Source organism: Phyllostomus discolor, chromosome 1 (assembly GCF_004126475.2).
Source record: "Phyllostomus discolor isolate MPI-MPIP mPhyDis1 chromosome 1, mPhyDis1.pri.v3, whole genome shotgun sequence".
In the NCBI taxonomy this organism is placed as follows: Eukaryota; Metazoa; Chordata; class Mammalia; order Chiroptera; family Phyllostomidae; genus Phyllostomus; species Phyllostomus discolor.
The window spans coordinates 94770737-94789641 of NC_040903.2; the positions used below are offsets into that span (position 1 = coordinate 94770737).

The window sequence follows — 18905 nt, forward strand, 5'->3', positions numbered from 1 at the left end:
GTAAATGGATTAAGCGCTCTGATCAAAAGACACAGAACAGCTAAATGGATAAGAAAACATGACCCACATGTATACTGCCTACAAGAAAGGCACTTCAGAAAAAGAGACCCACACAATCTGAAAATGAAGGCTCAGAAAAAAATATTCCAAGCAAATGGACAGGAATAAAAGGCTGGGGTAACAACACTTATATCACACAAAGCAGATTTCAAAACAAATGCCATAAAAAGAGACAAAGGAGGCTATTTCATAATTCTAAAGGGAAGAATCCAACAAGAACCTACAAACATTGTAAATATATATGCACCCAACATAGGGGCATCCAAATATATATATAGAAAATCTTGGAGGACTTCAAGAAAGATATAGACATAAACAAACCTATGGGAGGAGATTTTAACACCCCACTGTCAACAACAGACCAATCTTCCACACAAAGAATCAACAAGGATATTGTGGCACTGAATGACACTCTAGATCAAATGGGCTTAACTGATATATACAAAACCCTTCACCCAAGAGAAGCAAAATATACATTCTTTTCAAATGTACATGGAACATTTTTAAAGATAGATCATGTAATAGGACACAAACCAAGCCTCAACAAATTCAAGAAAATTGAAATCATACCAAGCATTTTCTCAGATCACAATGCCTTGAAACTAGAAGCCAATCTTAAGGAAAAAACTCAAAAATAGTCAAATACATGGAGACTGTATAGCATGTTATTAAACAATGAATGGGTAAACAATGAAATCAAGAAAGAAATAAAAAAGTTTCTGGAAGCAAATGAGAATGAGCACACAACCCAAAACCTATGGGACACAGCAAAGGCAGTCCTGAGAGGGAAGTTCATAGCAACATGGGCCTACCTAAAGAAGATAAAAAAATTTCAAATAAACAACTTAACTCTACATCTACAAAAACTAGAAGAACAACACAAACAAAATCCAGAGTGAGTAGAAGGAAGGAAATAGCCAAGATCAGAGCAGAATTAAATGTCATAGAGTGTTGGGAACCACCCTGCCCAATTTCAGAAACTGTAACCTCTCTTGGCAAAGGCTGAGTAAAAAGACCTTGGGACCATAAGCCACTTAGGAGACAAAGCTTATCTCCCTGGCAGGAGCACTGCCTCTGTCCAATTTACTTCACCCTGGCTGGCCCCCAGTGCATGACCAGTTAGCCAATGACAGGTATGATTTTTCAAGGGAGGGATGACCTAAGACAGGCATGGTCATGAGGGGGCCCTCAGGGAAGGACTTGGGGACCTATGGAGAAAGGGGATGATGGACCCTCACCCCTTGGCTTTGACATAGCCTGAGCTCTCATTCTGTCTGTAAGAAGTCTCCTAATCTATTGGCTACCTTACTTCCCCTGCCTGACTTAAGCCTGAGACGATGCCTTAAGCCTGAAATAATGCCAGAGGTGGTTGTGGCCCTGTCCTGGAAAGGGCAGGTTCCCTAGGGTGGCCAGGCCTAAGAATGAATGCATAAAATCCTATGAAACCTACTTTGCTAATACCCTCAATTTAAATGATAAGGGTCCAAGCATGAAGTGAGTTTGTTCCCCAAAGTTTTATGGCCCTTTAACTATCTGAACCTGACTCAAAATAAGCTCTCATAGTTCTTTGAATGTTATCTATTGTTTAATCATTACTGCCTGACAATGATTGTTGAGCTTTACGTATACACCCTGTATTCCTACACAAATTGAATCCAATAACAGACTATTGAGGAACAGGTTCCTGGTCCTTCTCCTTTGAGAGACTGGCCACCTTTCCTCCCCAAGCAGTCATGTCTTGGTAGACTTATTCTCACCCGTGGCAGACAGGGAGGTCCTGTGGGTGGACTCCCCCCACAGTAGAAACTAAAAGAACAGTCCAAAGTATCAATAAATCCAGGAGTTGGTTCTCTGAAAAGATAAACAGAATTGATGAGCTTTGAACCAGACTCATCAAGAAAAAAAAAAAAGAGAGGACCCAAATAAACAAAATCAAAAATGAAAGAGGTCAAATAATAACTGAGACCATAGAAATACAAAGGATCATAAAAAATTACTACAAACAACTGTATGCAAAGAAATTTGAAAACCAGGGCAAAATGGACAAATTTTTAGAAACATTGAATCCTCCAAAACTGAGTCAAGAAGAAGCAGAAAGCCTGAATAGGCCAATAACAGTCAGTGAAACTGAAGCAATAATCAAAAAACTCCTGGCACACAAAAGTCCTGGGCCAGACTGATTCATAGAAGAATTTTACCAAACATTTAAGGAAGAGCTAATTCCTACCCTTCACAAACTATTAAAAAACACACACACACACAAGAAGAGGGAAGACTCCCAAACTCTTTTTATGAGGCCAGTTCATCCTAATTCCAATACCAGGTAAAGACATGACAAAGAAAGAAAACTACAGGCCAATATCTCTGATGAACACAGATGCTAAAATTTTTAACAAAACATTGGCAAACTGCATCCAGCAATACATTAAAAAGAACATGGGTGGGCAGGGATGGGAGTAAAAGAGAAAACGGTACTTGAACAACAATTAAAATAAAAAAAAAGAGAGGGAGAAAACATACACCATGATCAGGTGGGATGCATCTCAAGGTTGCAAGGATGGTACAATATTCACAAATCAATAATCATAATACATCACATAAATAAAGAAATATAAAAATCACATGATCATATCAATACACATGGAGAAAGCATTTAATAAGGTACAGCACCCATTTATGATAAAAACACTCATTAAAGTGGGAGTAGAGGGTGCATACCTCAACATAATAAAGGCCATATATGAGAATCCTACAGTCAACATCTTACTCAATGAACAAAACTTTAAAACTTTTCCCCTAAGATCAGGAACAAGACAAGAAGGTTCCCTTTCACCACCTCCATTCAACATAGTATTGGAAGTCCTAGCCACAGCAATCAGACAAGAAAAAAGATATAAAAGCCATCCAAACTGGAAAGGAGGAAGTGAAACTGTCATTATTTGCAGATGACATGATAGTGTACATAGAAAACCCTACTGACTCCACTAAAAAACTACTCAACCTAATAAATGAATTTGGCAAAATGGCAGTAATCAAAGTCAACATTGAGAAACTGAAGGCATTTTTGTACACTAACAATCAAATATCATAAACAGAAATTAGAGAAAAACCCCATTTACTATTGCCACAAGGAAAATAACAGACATAGGAATAAACTTAACCAAAGAAGTAAAAGACCTGTACTCAGAAAACTACACAACACTGAAGAAAGAAATTAAGGGAGACACAAATAAATGGAAGCATATACCGTGTTCATGGATTGGTAGAATTAACATCATCAAAATATCTATACTACCCAAAGCAATTTATATATTCAATGCAATCCCTATTAAAATACCTATTAAAATATAGAAGAAGCATTCCACAAATTTATATGGAACCATAAATGACCCCAAGTAGCCTCAGCAATTTTGAGAAAGAACAAAGTAGGAGAGATATTACAAGGACACTATAATCAAAATAGTCTGGTACTGGCATAAGAACACACACATAGATTTTATTCTATTCTATTGAATAGAATAAAGTTAATCAGTATTTGACAAAGAGGGCAGGAACATAAAATGGAGTAAAAATAACCACTTCAATAAATGTTGTTGGGAGATCTGGACAGGTACATGCAAAAAAATGAAACTAGACCATCAACTTATACCATACACCAAAATAAACTCAAGATGGAGAAAAGACTTAAATATACATCATGACACCATAAAAGTCCTAGAGGAAAACAAAGGCTGGAGATTTTCAGATATCCCATGCAGCAATATTTTCGCTGATACATCCCATAGGGGAAGGAATATAAAGGAAAGAACACACAAATGGAACCATATGAAACTAAAAAGCTTTTGCATGGTCAAATAAAACATCAACAAAATGGAAAGGGAACCAACCATATGGGAAAATATATTTGCCAATGATACCTCAGAAAGGGTTTGAACTCCAAAACATATAAGTAACTCACATGACTTCACACCAAGAAGACAAGCAATCCAATTAAAAGTTGGGCAAAGGACTTGAATAGACACTTCTCCAAGGATGACATACAGGGGGCCCATAGACACATGAAAAAATGCTCAACATCTCTAGTCATTAGAGAGATGCTAATTAAAACCTCAATGAGATACTACTTCATACCAGTCAGACTGGCCATCATTAGCAAGTCAACAAATAAAAAGTGCTGGCAAGGTTGAGGAGAAACTGGAACCCTAGTACACTGTTGGTGGGAATGCAGACTGGTGCAGCCACTGCAGAACACAGTATGGAATTCCCTCAAAAAACTAAACATGGAACTGCCTTTTGACCCAGTGATCCCACTGCTGGATTATACCCTAAGAATACTAAATCACCAATTCAACAGAACCTATGCACCCCAATGTTCATAGCAACACTATTTATAGTAGCCAAGAGTTGGAAACAGCCCAAGTGCCCGTCAGTAAATAAGTGGATCAAAAAATGATGGTACATTTACACAATGGAATACTACACAGCAGAAAGAAAGAAGGAATTCCTACCTTTCATGACAACATGGATGAAACTGGAGAGCATTATGCTACGTGAAATAAGCCAGGAGGTGAAAGACAAATACCATATGATCTCACCTATAAGTGGAGCCTAATCAACAAAACAAATGAGCAAAACAGAACCAGAGACTTGAAAATAAAGAACAAACTGACAGTGACCAGAGGGAATGGGGGGAGCATAATAGGGAGAAGAAGGGGAAGCGGCAAGCAAATGAACATGATAGAGGACTCATGGGCTTGGACAATGAGGGGTGGATTGACTGTAGGAGTAGGTGGGGACAGGGTAGGAGAGATCAATGGTGAAAAAGGAGGGACAACTGTAACTAGACAATAGTAAATTAAAAAAAAATTCTTGCAGAAAAAAAAAAGAAAAGAAAGATTCCCAAACAACAACCATCCCCATCAAACTCAGAAAAGCTCACTTGCACTCTGTTAATTGCACAATATATTTGCAGAGTTGGCTTCTTTGGCACTCACTCCCTGATGTGTTTGTCATTAAAAATTCAAATTTGTTCAATTTGGATCCTTGGCAAAAAAAAAAAAAAATCTGGGAAAGTAACAACACTAAACACTTGCAGATACATTTCAATTACCAAAATAAGATAAAAGCAGGGAGGAAAACATATTCCTCATTTCCTGCTCCCTCCTCCTGGGTTTAAGTGCTTTAGTTTTAGATGTTTTAGTTTTTCAAATCACTGACTGTGAAAAAGACACAGTGAAGCTGAGTAAAGAACGCTCTGTGGGCTTCTCTTGGAGACTTCCTTCTTTCTCCATCAGCAGAGCAGCCAGACCAAGTACAAGTGGGTTTGTTTGAACACTTCCCTTTTACCAAAATACATAAATAAAGAGGAAATAACATGTGGGCTATTTTTTTATATTATATTAATTTTTCCATTATTAAAGAAATAAGCAATAACCACTAATACTTATGAAGCAGTAAGTGCCTGCCAAGCAATGCATTGAGTGCACTAGCTTTTCCATCCCAAATTCCTGGACAACTTACCTAATTTCCCTATATCTCTGTTTCCCCATCTAAAAAGTGGTGATTAAACATGACTGAAGAGAGGGCAAAAGATTATTTTTTAATGTAAGTTAAAACTCAGTGAAAGATAACAAATACAATGTGTTAATTTTGTATAGCTCCCTCCCATTCCATTTGTACTTGATTTTGACTTTCACCTATCTGTCTGGCAGGCAAGGGGCTATAATTATGTCTTTGTAATTAAACTTTGTATGGACTAATATTTATATTTATTTCCATGTCTTAATGTTTACAATGAATGGGTGTAAACACACTTTCAAAGCGTAAAGTGCTTAGAAATAGAAAATGTTACATTACTGATCAGTTTCTATTGTTGCCTATGAGTAGAATTTTCTGGGAGTTGAAAACTAGCCTGTCATTCACATGTTTCATGGATAATCTACAAGTCCAATAATGCACAGGTGGCTGTTTTATTGTATCTTTTCACTGACCTGTCCTAATAGTACAACTGGAATTAATTTCTGCACTAAGGAATAAAAAATGTGTTTTTTAAAAATACATACTTGTAACCTGCAAAAAGATTATCAACAGGTATATTGTAATATTCCACTCCAGTTTACTTTAAGCACCATGGCTCTTCTCAGAAGTGAGTGTAAATAAAATATGCTAGCAGCAATGACCATTTAAAGAGTCCCTGTAAAAATATGAATTGTGGGGGCATATAAATTGAGAACATTCATTTATCAAATATATACCATTGCCAATGATGTGACCTGCATGCCTCTCGATTCGGAGGACATAATAGTAAACTAAACAATGGAATGTCTGCCTTTATGAAGGTTACATTGTACTGGGGCAAATAAACACACTGGTTGTCAGACACTGTGATGAATAAACATACAGCAAGTAAAGGATGAGGCTGTTGGAGGAGGGTTCTGGTGAGGAAGAGGTGAGTCCAGGATTCTCTAAGCAGACCTAGTGAAGTGAGGAAGCAAGCCATGTGCACGTCTGTCAAAAGGGTTTACTGGTACTGACACTTCCTCATTCTCCAGAAGCCCATGCACCAGACCTTAAAAATAAATGGGCATGTAGCAATAGACACACATCACAGCATTGAATTTGACTTTACCAACTGTATGCAAATATGTCAGGTTAGGTATACACAGAGATCCTATAAAATTCCAAGAATAACCAGAAGTCTTTGCAGGCTTGAACTGTTTGGCAGGGATATTGCATCTAAGAAATGAAAGAGACTTAGGTGGAAGTAAGTTGCCTCTTCTCTCATTGGCTTGTGACCATCAGTTACTTATCATATAAACCCAATTTGCAGCCACATACAAGGGCGTAGAAGACACTAGAGATTCCACCGAGACACAGCTCAAGTAAGTGATATGATTGACCTCTATAAAGATAATAAATGAGATAGTCTTTACTCCTTACTTTAGGGTTTTGTTTTTATTACAGTCATATTCCGTGTGTGACTGAGCGACTGCCTTACTACTTGTTTTTCACCATTTCACTTACTTGGATCTTGCCTCATTTGGAACCTCTCTATGTTAGTGGCAAAGTTGAAATCAAATGATAATTTCTAAAAAAAAAATGTAAGTATAAGAGATTTTAAAAGACCCTTAAAGTGGATTTCAACAGAGGAAATACTGTCAATGCTGGAGGGAAAATCCTGTCTTAATCAGGGTTTGTGAATTGTTTCGGAACCTTCCCAAGTGCTATTTTCAATGTGTGAAGCAGTAAAGAATTTCATAGTTTTTCACTTTCTTTTTCTTTTTTTTAAGTTTAGGGATTTTATTCTTCCCGGTCACCCTGTGTAAGAGTATTATTATTATTATTTTTGGAAGGAAGAGGGAAGATGGGCATGGGTGGGCAAGTTTGCCCTGTCTCTGTGGAGAAGAATTAAAGACTTAACACATCGAACATTCTTAGCATGGTGACTATCACATAGTGAGTGCTTAGTAAATTTTGGCCAAAACTTTGTTGGAAGTCATCACTACCAGGGGCAGGACCAGGAGGAGGCAAGTGAAGCGAGTGAGGCACCTAGGACACACAGTTTATGGGGGCACTTACTCTCGGGGTGGTCAGATGCCGATCCTGCATGTAGAGGAGACGAGTATCTCCTCGAGAGAAGAGCCACTTTTAGGCAAGCAAAACAAAACAAAACAAAAAACCCAGGTATTTTATTTGTAATATTTTCTACCACTTTAAGGCTCATTTTGTTGAAGTGTCCGTATGTGTTGCTGAAAATTGCATCCTATCATCATTTGTTTTTGAAGATCAGTTAAGGCATTTACCCCAGGCCAGAAATTTGAACTCATGCCCCTCCGCCCAAAGATATTTCAATGATTCCTTTTGCTTTGGATTTAATGTCAGGCAACTGTTTTAAATGATTATTTAGTTGGTCTTTGATAGGAAATTAGATAACTTGCCTGGCTAATTCAAAATTAAACATATGGTGTTTGATTAAAATCTGTAACTTAGTTAAAAATTCTTATATTTCTCTATTTTCCTTCAATTTAACTCCACTTGGCAACTTTTCAGAACTGAACTGGAAATGCTCAAGTACACTGTGAATGAGAGAAATCAGCATTCTTTACCACCAACTGTTAGTGGGTTATACATTGCTGTTATTCAATGTAGAATATGTGCAATAAATGCTTGTGTAGACAATAACATTTCACTTGATCACTGTCTGAATCCAACTGTTGTATTCCAAAACACTCTAGTCTATACAGTGAGAGTACAAACATTATGTTCTAATTATTACCAGTCATGTTAAGATGTTAACAAAGATCTATTGGCATATTCACAAGTACTTAAACTTTGTTATACTTAAAACTCATAGGCCTTGGCTGGTCTGGCTCAGTGGATTGAGTTCTGGCCTGTGAACCAAAGGACTGCCGGTTCAATTCCCAGTCAGCGCACATGCCTGGGTTGCAGGCCAGCTCCCCAGTAGGGAGTGCGTGAGAGGCAAACACACATTGATGTTTCTCTCCCTCTCTTTGTCCTTCCCTCCTCTCTAAAAATAAATAAATATAATCTTTTTTAAAAACCTCATAGGCATAAAATGTAAAATAAAACTCATAGGCATACATAAAACTGTATCCAGAATTCCCAAGTATGTTTCAAGTTCCTTTTATTTAAGAGTAAGAGTTCACTCATGTAGGCCAACACTTTCATGAATAAAATAAGATAAATAACATTTAAGTTCTGGATTGAATTATAAAATGGTTAATAATTCCTTACTTGTAAGTTTTCTATCAAAATTACTCCAAAATTTTTATCCCTTTTTTTAGTTACCTGCTGAAATCTTTAAAGTGCACAACATAATAATTGAATATGGAAGCCTGCTTTGCCAGAGTTATGTTTGGATTGTCGTCACCTTTCTGGCACAAACACTGGTTTTTTTGAGACTGTTTCACTGTGCTCTTACAACAGTGTACAAAATAAAATATTGGCTTAGTTAAAATAAAATAGTTTTATTATGATAGTTCATATTTTATCGAACTGCAACTACAATAAACTATCAAACTACTACACTGAAATGTATTACTGTTATATGAAGTAAAAAGAGCTACATGCCTTGGAGAAAGAAAGAAAATACCTAAGACAGAACTTTTCAAAAATGCCATTAGTTTCCATGTGAAAGATTTATTTGTGACATATAATTTTTTAGTGTGACTTGCTTTATCACAATTTTTGCTTTAGTGCAGTGGTTTAGTGATTTGCTTTAAAAGCAAATCCATAAGAACTCCAAGCTATGCTTCTACAGGTTCTCATCAAAATCCCACCAGCAAGATGTATGTGTAGATAAGATTATTCTAAAATGTATATGGAAAGATAATGCAGTGAAGTACCTGAAACAATTTTGAAAAAGAAGAATAAAGTAGAAGCAAGTAGTCTTTGATTCTAGGCCTTACCGAACAGAGCAATTAATACTGTCTGGTGTTGGTGAAGGTTCAAACACACATCTCAATGGAAGAAAATAGACAACCTACATACAGACCTACACAGAAATGTTCAACTGATTTTCTTCCAGTAACTCTCTTTTGTCCAACTGGTTGTTATCCTATGTTCTTTTCTATAAGTTTTATAGTTTTTACAATACTTTCAAGTTCATGATGCTTTATCAATTTTGTATGAAATGTGAGACTTATGGTAGATCTAGGTTCATTACTTGGTCTATATATATCCAATTGTTCCAACACCATGTTCATTGTCTTTGCTCCATGTAACAGATTTAATTTCTAAACTAGCTTTGCATTTGTTAAAGCTAAATCTTCTTTTGCATTCAATGGCTCAATTCATATAAGTTCATATGTGAACGTTTCTATCCAGGGTATCTCTTAGTCATTATTCATATGCTTTTTAAAGAAACTATGTATCTTATTTTTCAGACAGAATTCTAAGAGGGCTTTTTGTTTGCTGAGTCAGGAACTTCACAGTACCTTCTCTGGAGTAGAAGGAAGGTAGTGGTTAATTTTAGGTGTAAAGGATATCTTTAAGTACGATCAACTTTTTAACGTCCTGTTTCTGTATGATTTCAGGAAATATATGCAGTTTTTCCTATCTACATGGGATTCTTATCGCAGAATGACAGTGAAAGGGCTCAGATATGAAGCTGACAGGAAATAAGAGGCCAACATGACACTAGAATTTGCCTAGGCTAGTCAAATCATATCTAGGTCTATAATCTACCCCGAAGTTATTTCCATGTATTATGTAAAGTTGGTATCTAATTAAGTGTATTTTTTCTCTTTTGTCTCACAACCATTTTAGTCTGGTCCCCTCAGGTCCCCACTGTAATGTCAAGTCTATCATGTATATCTGAGGTTCTGAGATGCTATGCACCCGTGTATGTCTAGTCCTGAATCCCAAGGTTTTCTACCTCTTGCTATCTGGTAGGTCCAGTCCTTTCCTTCGGTTCTCTTAATTTGTCTTGGCTAGTTTGTTCCTTAGCATTTCCATTTGAAATTTAGGATCAGGCTTATCTGTAGACTCTCTTAGATTTTGAATATAGGCAATCATTTTGATTGCAAATGAGGACAATTTTGTCTTTTCTTTTTCACTCCTTACCTATGTTATTTATTGTTACCTTATCTTAGTGAGTTAACTAGGCCATCCAAGACTATGTTGAATAGTAAGGGTGATAGAGCAGTTCTTGTTATTCCTGACATTAAAGAAAATGCTTCTGTTGGCTTTCCATTATGTATGACGTTTTGCTCTGAGTGTTTTATAGAGACTCTATTAGGTTTAGGAAGTTTTTCTCTATTTCCAGTTTGCTTAGAGTTGTTTTTTTAAAGATTTTTTTTAGCACAAATGAGTGATTAATTTTATGAATTTTTTAAAAAGCATTTATTTGCGTCTAGTAAGAAGATAATATAAGTTATGATCTTTCTCTTTTAATCTATTACTTTCATATATTATGCAGATAGGTGTTTTGGAGTTGAAATACCTTTCATTCGTGGGATAAGCCCTATCTTGTTATTGTATTTTATTTCTTTTTATACACTACTAAATTTGAGTAGTTAATAAGTTATTTAGGATATTTATATCTATGTTTTAAGTAAAATTAATCTGTAATCTTTCTCTTTTGATTTGACTTTTTTCCATTTTTTAACTCTCTGAAACTACTTGCAGAAGACAAGGATTATGTTTCCCTTGAAGATTCAGTAAACTTACCTACAAAGTCATCGAGGTCTTTTTATCTTTCATGGGTGTAACTAATTACCAATGTGGTTTCTTTACTGGTTATTGTTAAATGCAGGCTGTCAGTTTCTCTTTGATTTGATTGTGTTAATTTATATACCTCTTAAAATTTTGCCATCAAGGGTTTAAATTCAGTGACATAAAGTTATTTGTAGTGGTAGCTTATGATTTTTCATGATTTGCTTTATCTGCTATTATGACTTCATTTTTTAAAAGATCTTATTTATTTATTTTTAGAGAGAGGAGAAGAGAGGGAGAAAGAGGGAGAGTGAAATATCAATGTGTGGTTGACTCTAGCACACCCCATAATGGGGACATGGCCTGCAACCCAGGCATGTGTCCTGACTGGGAATCGAACCGACGATGCTTTAGTTTACAGACCCATGCTCAATCCACTGAGCTACACCAGCCAGGGCTATTATGACCTCTTTTTATTTGTAATATTAATTATTTGTGACTTTTCATATATTTTCTTCTTTATCAGTTATACCAGAGGTTTGCAATATGACCTTTTAAAACATTTTATAGCTGCCAGACCCTAATTTCTAATAATACATCCCTCCAGTGCACCCCTCCCCACCCTTGTGTGTTCGATTTTATTCTCCTTTATTCTGAAGAAGCCAAACTCCTGCCTGGCCCCCACCTCTCAGAATGTGGGGTCCTGCTCACTGTATTCATTTCTGTTCATTTTGGCCCAGGCAAAATTTATCTTGCTTCTAATCCTAATTATATATTTTCTTTCTATATTTCATTTTTTTATTTTTATGTGCTTGCAGAAGGTTAGGTTTATTAGAGAAAATGATCTTGAGGATTTGAGTTCAGTCAAATCACACAAAGCTGGAGTCTCTCTACTAGGGTAGGAACTGTACCTCCCTTTCTTTCTCCCTCCCTCTTTCCCTTTTAATTCTCTTTTCTTTTCTTTTTTTTTCATCTTTACCTAGAGGAGTCTCCTGCAGGTCATCATGAGGTCTCAGGAAATGAGCTGTCATTCTTAAGAAGTCATGAGGAGTTCACTATCTATTCTTTTAGTTGTATATTGTTTTTATTTATGTTTTAAAATGTATTGTTGTTCAGTTACAGTTGTGCTGCCTTTTCCCCCATTGCTCCCCTCAACCCCATCCCTCCAACTCCCACAGTCAATCCCCACCATTGTCCATGCCCATGAGTACTCTATTCATGTTCCTTTGCTTGCCCCTTCCCCCTTTTCCCTCTGTTATCCTCCTCCCCTCTGGCCACTGTCAGTTTGTTCTTTATTTCCAAGTCTCTGGTTCTATTTGCTCATTTGATTGTTTTATTGATTAGTTTCCACTTATAGGTAAGATCATATGGTATTTATCTTTCACTGCCTGACTTATTTCACTTAGCATAATGCTCTCTAGTTCTATCCACACTGTCATGAAAGGTAAGAGTTCCTTCTTTCTTTCTACTGCATAGTATTCCATTGTGTAAATGTACAACAGTTTTTTGATCTACTCATTTACTGATGGGCACTTAGGTTGCTTCCAACACTTGGCTACTGTGAATAATGCTGCTGTGAATATTGGGGTGCATAGATTCTTTTGCATTGGTGTTTCAGGATTCTTTTTTACTTGTTTGTTTTAGGATTCTTAGAGTATAATCCAAGCAGTGGGATCGCTGGGTGGAAAGGCAGTTCCATGTTTAGTTTTTGAGCTAATTCCATACTGTTTTCCACAGTGGCTATACCAGTCTGCATTCCCACCAACAGTTCACTAGGGTTCCCTTTTCTCCACAACCCCACCAGCACTTGTTTGTTGATTTGTTCATTATGGCTATTGTCATCAGTGTGAAGTGGTATCTCATTGTGGTTTTAATTTGCCTCTCTCTAATGGCTAGAGAGGTTGAGTATTTTTTCATGTGTCTATGAGTCCTCTGGATGTCCTCTTTGGAGAAGTGTCTATTCTCTCTTCTTTTTCAACTTATACTGTGTGTCAAGCACTGTATTTTACACACGATGTTTACATTACCGTTTTACAGGTGAGGAGACTAAAGCTACGAACAGGTGACATGCTCAAGACCATTTAGGTAGTAAGTGGCAAGGGTGACTCCACAACCATACCTTCCCTTTGCCCTTGAACTTGTTCTTTGCTGAATCCCTTGGTGGAGGCTGGCATATATTTTACTTCCATCCTTTTAGTCCATCATTCTCATGAAATAAATTCTTCAATACAGTGAAATTATTGTTACAGAGATATAGTGCTAAATGCAATAAGAGGGAAAAATATATATTATTCTAGACACTATCTTCTATACTTATCTTTGTTGTAAATTTTCTTATCTATTTGCATTGGCCATAGAAACATTTACTGGTAATTCCTAATGCTAGTTTTTATGCAAAAGGTCCACAAAATATAAAAAGGATTTTTAAAATCAGTAAATATCTCCAACTGCATTTACCTTTACTCTTTATTTTATTTTATTTTATTTTATTTTATTTTATTTCTTTTTCTATTTTTTTTTTTTTTGGTTACAAAAATGTGCACATATATCCTGAAAGACAAAAGTCTTCAAGTTTGGGATTTGTAGATGTAGAAATCAAGAAAACACATTTTTGTTCAGTTGAAAATATAATTTTACGAGTAAATACAAGAATGTGATGTGCCAGTACAGCTTCATTAATGAGTTCTGACTGTTGAAAGGATGTTCTGGAAAGCAAGATAAGCATTTGTCAGATGTTCATGGACCTGTGCCAAATCTTAGATTTAAAGGTATATTTGCAGAGAAATGTAGATAACTACCAATCTATGCCAAGAGTTTTAAAACATCTTCTTTACTTGAGTGAAATACAATATAAAATAGCATTATGTTGCAAATTAACAATGAGCAACCCCTTTGTTTTCATGCAGAATTCAGGAGTTATGCTTTGATATTTGTGTGGCATTTGACCAAATGAGAAAAAGTTATATGTTTAAATTTTAATGTTGACCTTAATGGACACGTATGAATCTATGTATACATAAACTGTTTATAAGAAAAATGTGTAATTTCTTTATTGCCTTGAAACTATTGACCTATGGCAACAAAAGTTGATTTATTTTTTCTTTTTTAAAAATATATGTTATTGTTTATGCTGTTACAGTTGTCCTAATTTTCCCCTTTTGCCCCCCTCTCCCTGTACTCGCCCATTCCCTCAGGCAGCCCCCACACCATTGTCTATGTCCATGGGTCATGCGTATATATTCACAAAAGTCAGTTTAAAAAAATATGTAAAATGCTTTTCAAATGGAAACCACAACAAAGGATGACACTTGCCCCACTCTGAATATTTGTGGGGGAGGAAGGGGTTGAGATTTAAAACATAGACGAAGGAACTGTAATAACTATGCTTTTTATTTCCTAGATAAGAATTTTTCCTTTATAATGATTACCTAAAGTCTTTATTTACAGAAGGAAATCTACTACTTCACATTTTTAATTTATATTTTTTTACTCTCATATCTTTTCCACTATTTACTTCTAAGCTCAGCATTTCTAGGGGACTTGAAAATACTCTAGTTGTTGTGACGGGCAATTCATTTAGTTCCTGACTTTGAGCTTCCTGTATGCATGCTTACTCACCAAAGGAATTTAGGGCTGTAAATCTTGGAATACTTGTTAGTTTAGTCCAGTGAATTCTTCTGTTTTTGAGAACATTCCCTCACATGTTGATATGTGTGGCACGCACCACAGTTCACTTGGGTGGAGACCAAACTGGCTAATGGGAGTGGGACAGGACACAGAATGACTAGGGCAACTCTTTCTAACAAGGAGCGCCGTCTCCTGTCCACCACATCTGGACATGGAAGACCTGGACCCAGAGAAACGAACTCCATAGGAATCACCATGATCTTCACTTCTTGTATCCTGAGGGGGTCTAGATAGGCAACCAGACAGTTTTTTCTCTCTATCATCCTCTACACAGATAGACACCATGAATGCATGAACTTGAAATATGAACTTGGTAATGTAGATTTTTATGATTTGTGTTTGACCTCTTATGTGATGTGATTTCAGATGGAACTTCGAGGCTTGAGCTCAACTTTTCTTTTTATCTAATATCCCATTAATATCTTTGAAGACTTCCTTAGTAGAGAATAAAATATTTAAATTTGTGGCTTTAAATAATTGTTATTTATGATTTTTGTTTATGAAATTACTATACTTATATTTCTTTTTAGTGTGTTGTATTCACAGTGTTTATTCTCAATATAGAACCAGGTCAAAATTATTATTATTAATAGCTAGTAATTACTAAGTGTTTAGCATTGTTCTAAATGCTTTGCATGTATTACCTCTTTAAGTCCTCAAATCCATATTAGTATCTTTACCTATAAAAGGTGAAATTTAAAATTCAGTGAAATTTTGTTGACTAGACCAAAAATACACAGCAACTAATGGAAGAACTGAATTTCAAATGAAAATGTTTTTTCTCAGCAATTATTATAAAATTACTATACAGCCTACTAGTAGTGCTTAAAAAGAATTGTTTAACAACAATGGAAACAGCATTATACAAGTCACATAACATTCACAAAATTAAAATGACCTACATCTAGCCAATATAGCTAGTATTAGAAAACTCTGAAATAAAAAGAAACTTTGCTTTCTTTCTTCCTTGCTCCTCTAATGAGGAAATGAAGAAATATGTTCCGCATTGTCCCATCCCAATAGTGGTCCCCAAGACAGGGCATATTTGCATGCCCAACATAGCCTGTAGCATGGATCAGTGACAAAGAAAAGAGAGCGATGTTTCCCTAAGCCCTTGATTCCTAGAGGGGAAAGCCACAGGTGAGGAGAGAGAGGGAGTCACAGATTGGCATGGCTGGCTCGTATTCCTGTCCCATGTACCCTGCCCTTGCCATCCTTACCCAGCTGTCCTCACAAGCTCAGCCATGTCGGCAAAGCAAACTACAATACAAATGTCAAATACCATCCATTACAAGTAACTATAATCAGGACAAAAGCATCTTAAAATAAAAACTTTTGACTCCATCTTCTGAAGGTTAGTTTGCAGATATCCTCCTACTGAGGAGCCTTTTTATAAATAAAATTTGAATGTGGTTATTTCACTGGAATGTTCCATCTACTTCTTAAAAAGAGAGTCACAATCTTCTTTCAAGTCATTCCCATATGCTATTACAATGGTGATTTATAATTCTGGTTTTAAAATACCTTCTAATGTCTCCAGTTATCTCAAAAGATGCCATAAAAGTTTTCAAAATGTTCCCGAACAAAAATGCTGAAACATCTCTAGAGGGCTATAAAAATAATATCTCCACTTTTCTCTTTCCAGAATTACATAATGCCAAGCTATAAACTCACATATTTTAATATGAGGGGGAGAGCTGAAATCATTCGTTACATATTTGCATATTTGGATATAAAATATGATGACCACAGAATAGAATACGCTGATTGGCCTGAAGTCAAACCAAGTAAGTAGGACAAATGATAGTTAATGAAAATGTAGGGAAAATATGTTTTCAGAATGTTTACTTTCCTCAGGTAAATGAAAAAAAATAAAGGATTTTAATCTCACATAGATTTATATTGAAAAACTGCAGTTCAGGCAAGTTAAATGCTATAAGACCCAGAAAATTTCCTGTTAGAGGTAAAAATACAAACATCACAGAAAGAGAATATACAGACAAACCAATATGAAGTTTTGTCATAAGAGCTGAAATGGGGGATACCAATTTCAATATCCTTGGCAATTGGAGTTGGATGGGGTTTCTACTGATATCTATAATGTTTTGTCAGTGATCAGATGTGCTGCTCCAGCAGAAAACCAACTCAAAATGGCTTAAATAATAAGGAATGAATTGTATCACGTAACTGAAAATCCAGAAGTAGAACAGGTTTCAAGGGATGGCTGTATCCGTTTTCCGCCTCCGGGTGTTGTCTGCATGACGGGCCTCAGAGCAATGTGTGCGCTGCAGCCCCAGCCGCGGAAGCCTGAACAGTGGTAATAAGACGATGTGTGAGAAAGACTGAGAGAGAAAACTACTGCCGCAAGTGTTTCCAGAGAATTAAGAAAAAACTTTTGCAGAAGACCTCAGCTAATTTCTCATGTTTCACTGGCTCATACTGAGTCACGTGTTTATTTCTGAATCAGTCATTGGGAAAGGGGATGGGAAGAACCTTAGAACCATCTAGTGCCCCGCTGAGTTGGGGATGGAATCAATTTTTATGAGGAACGTGACTATATGAAAGAGGGGTGGATACGCAAACAAAATTGGGACCTGCTTGATGAGAGAAAAAAACAAACGGGCAAATCAGGCTGGTAACCCAATTAAAACATGCTACTTAGTGCTCAGGACAATGAGGAAGAATTGGAACTATCATTACATTGAACAAACGGTGTGCATTCTCAGTAAGCTGTAAGTCATCTATTAGCTATGTTATCTAGAAATACTAACTAAATATTAATTATATGTGTAAAATATACATATTTCTGACTGGATCGTTACAAAATCACATAGAGAGGAAGATGAAGAAAACAACTGTTGAGTACTTGAAGACTGTCTGGCACTTGGTAGATACTTTACAGACTCTCCTTCATCTAATTTCTCTAGCATGCCTACATGGAATGTATTATTATTTCAATTTCCTGTTGGAAATAATAGCATACTAGAGAAATTAAATAAAATATTCAGTATTTCAGTTAAATATTTCATAGTTGGGATAACTATAAGCACACAGAATTTAGGTAATTTTTCCAAGGTCACAGCCCTAGCAAGGTAGAGTTGATTTTTAAACACCTGTCAAGTTAATACTAGGGCCCAAGTTTCTTGCACTAGTAGATACTGCCAATAACAATAATATCATGATAAATGCTATATTAGCAATATTCCTACATTCCCTTTGGAAGCATGAGCTCCTTAAAAGTTATTGCCTCTATAATCACTTTTTTTAATCAGAGAATTCTTCTCTAATAGGATAGAATATTTTTTTTCTGTTTTCATGAAACTTTGTTATTAATGTCCAAATATTTCTTCCAGTATCAGAATTTTCATGTGGGGTTTTTAACTCTGTGAATATAATGAATTCAAGATGGTTTTTGAGTTGTGGAAATAATGCATATAACATTACCCATTTTATTTATTTATTTATTTATTTATTTTAGATTTTATTTATTTTTAGAGAGAGAGGAAGGGAAGGAGAAAGAGAGGGAGAGAAACATCAATGTATGGTTGCCTCTCATGTGGCCCCCACTGGGGACCTAGCCCAAAACCCAGACATGTGCCCTGACTGGGAATCAAACTGGCGACCCTTTGGTTTGCAGGCCTGCACTCAATCCACTGAGCTATACTAGCCAGGGCCAAATTACACATTTTATATATAAGGTTTTAGAATGCCTTGTATCCTATTTTACCTTAACTTTTCCTTATGTTATTGAAAATGGAATTGCTGTATTTCATTAATATTTTTATAAAATTGAAAGGGATATTAAAGTTTGGGATAGCTATGTTATAGTTTCAAATAACTATAACATAGTTATAGAGACCCAACACAAAAATGGTTTAAAGAGGGTAAAAATTTGTATTTTTTGCATAAACTCTCAATTATATACACTATAATTTAGTTTTTTCAAATATATATGGGAAAGCAATTAAATACTAAAATGGTTA

General features: G+C 35.9%; 1 protein-coding gene across 3 annotated transcripts in view; it reads left to right on the top strand.

The window, feature by feature from the left end:
* Window positions 1-6800: 6800 nt before the first annotated feature.
* HPGDS (hematopoietic prostaglandin D synthase) overlaps window positions 6801-18905 on the top strand; it is a 30260-nt gene continuing 18155 nt past the window's right edge. Inside the window, exons 1-2 of one of the 3 annotated variants that reach the window (XM_028507412.2) lie at window positions 6801-6941; window positions 16568-16709. In XM_028507412.2, the coding sequence (XP_028363213.1) occupies window positions 16577-16709 (133 nt within the window). In that variant the 5' untranslated portion in view covers window positions 6801-6941; window positions 16568-16576. Of the gene's footprint in view, window positions 6942-10409; window positions 10470-15050; window positions 15236-16567; window positions 16710-18905 lie in introns of those variants that run through there. The other 2 variants (XM_036026359.1, XM_036026347.1) reach the window with 2 other exon arrangements.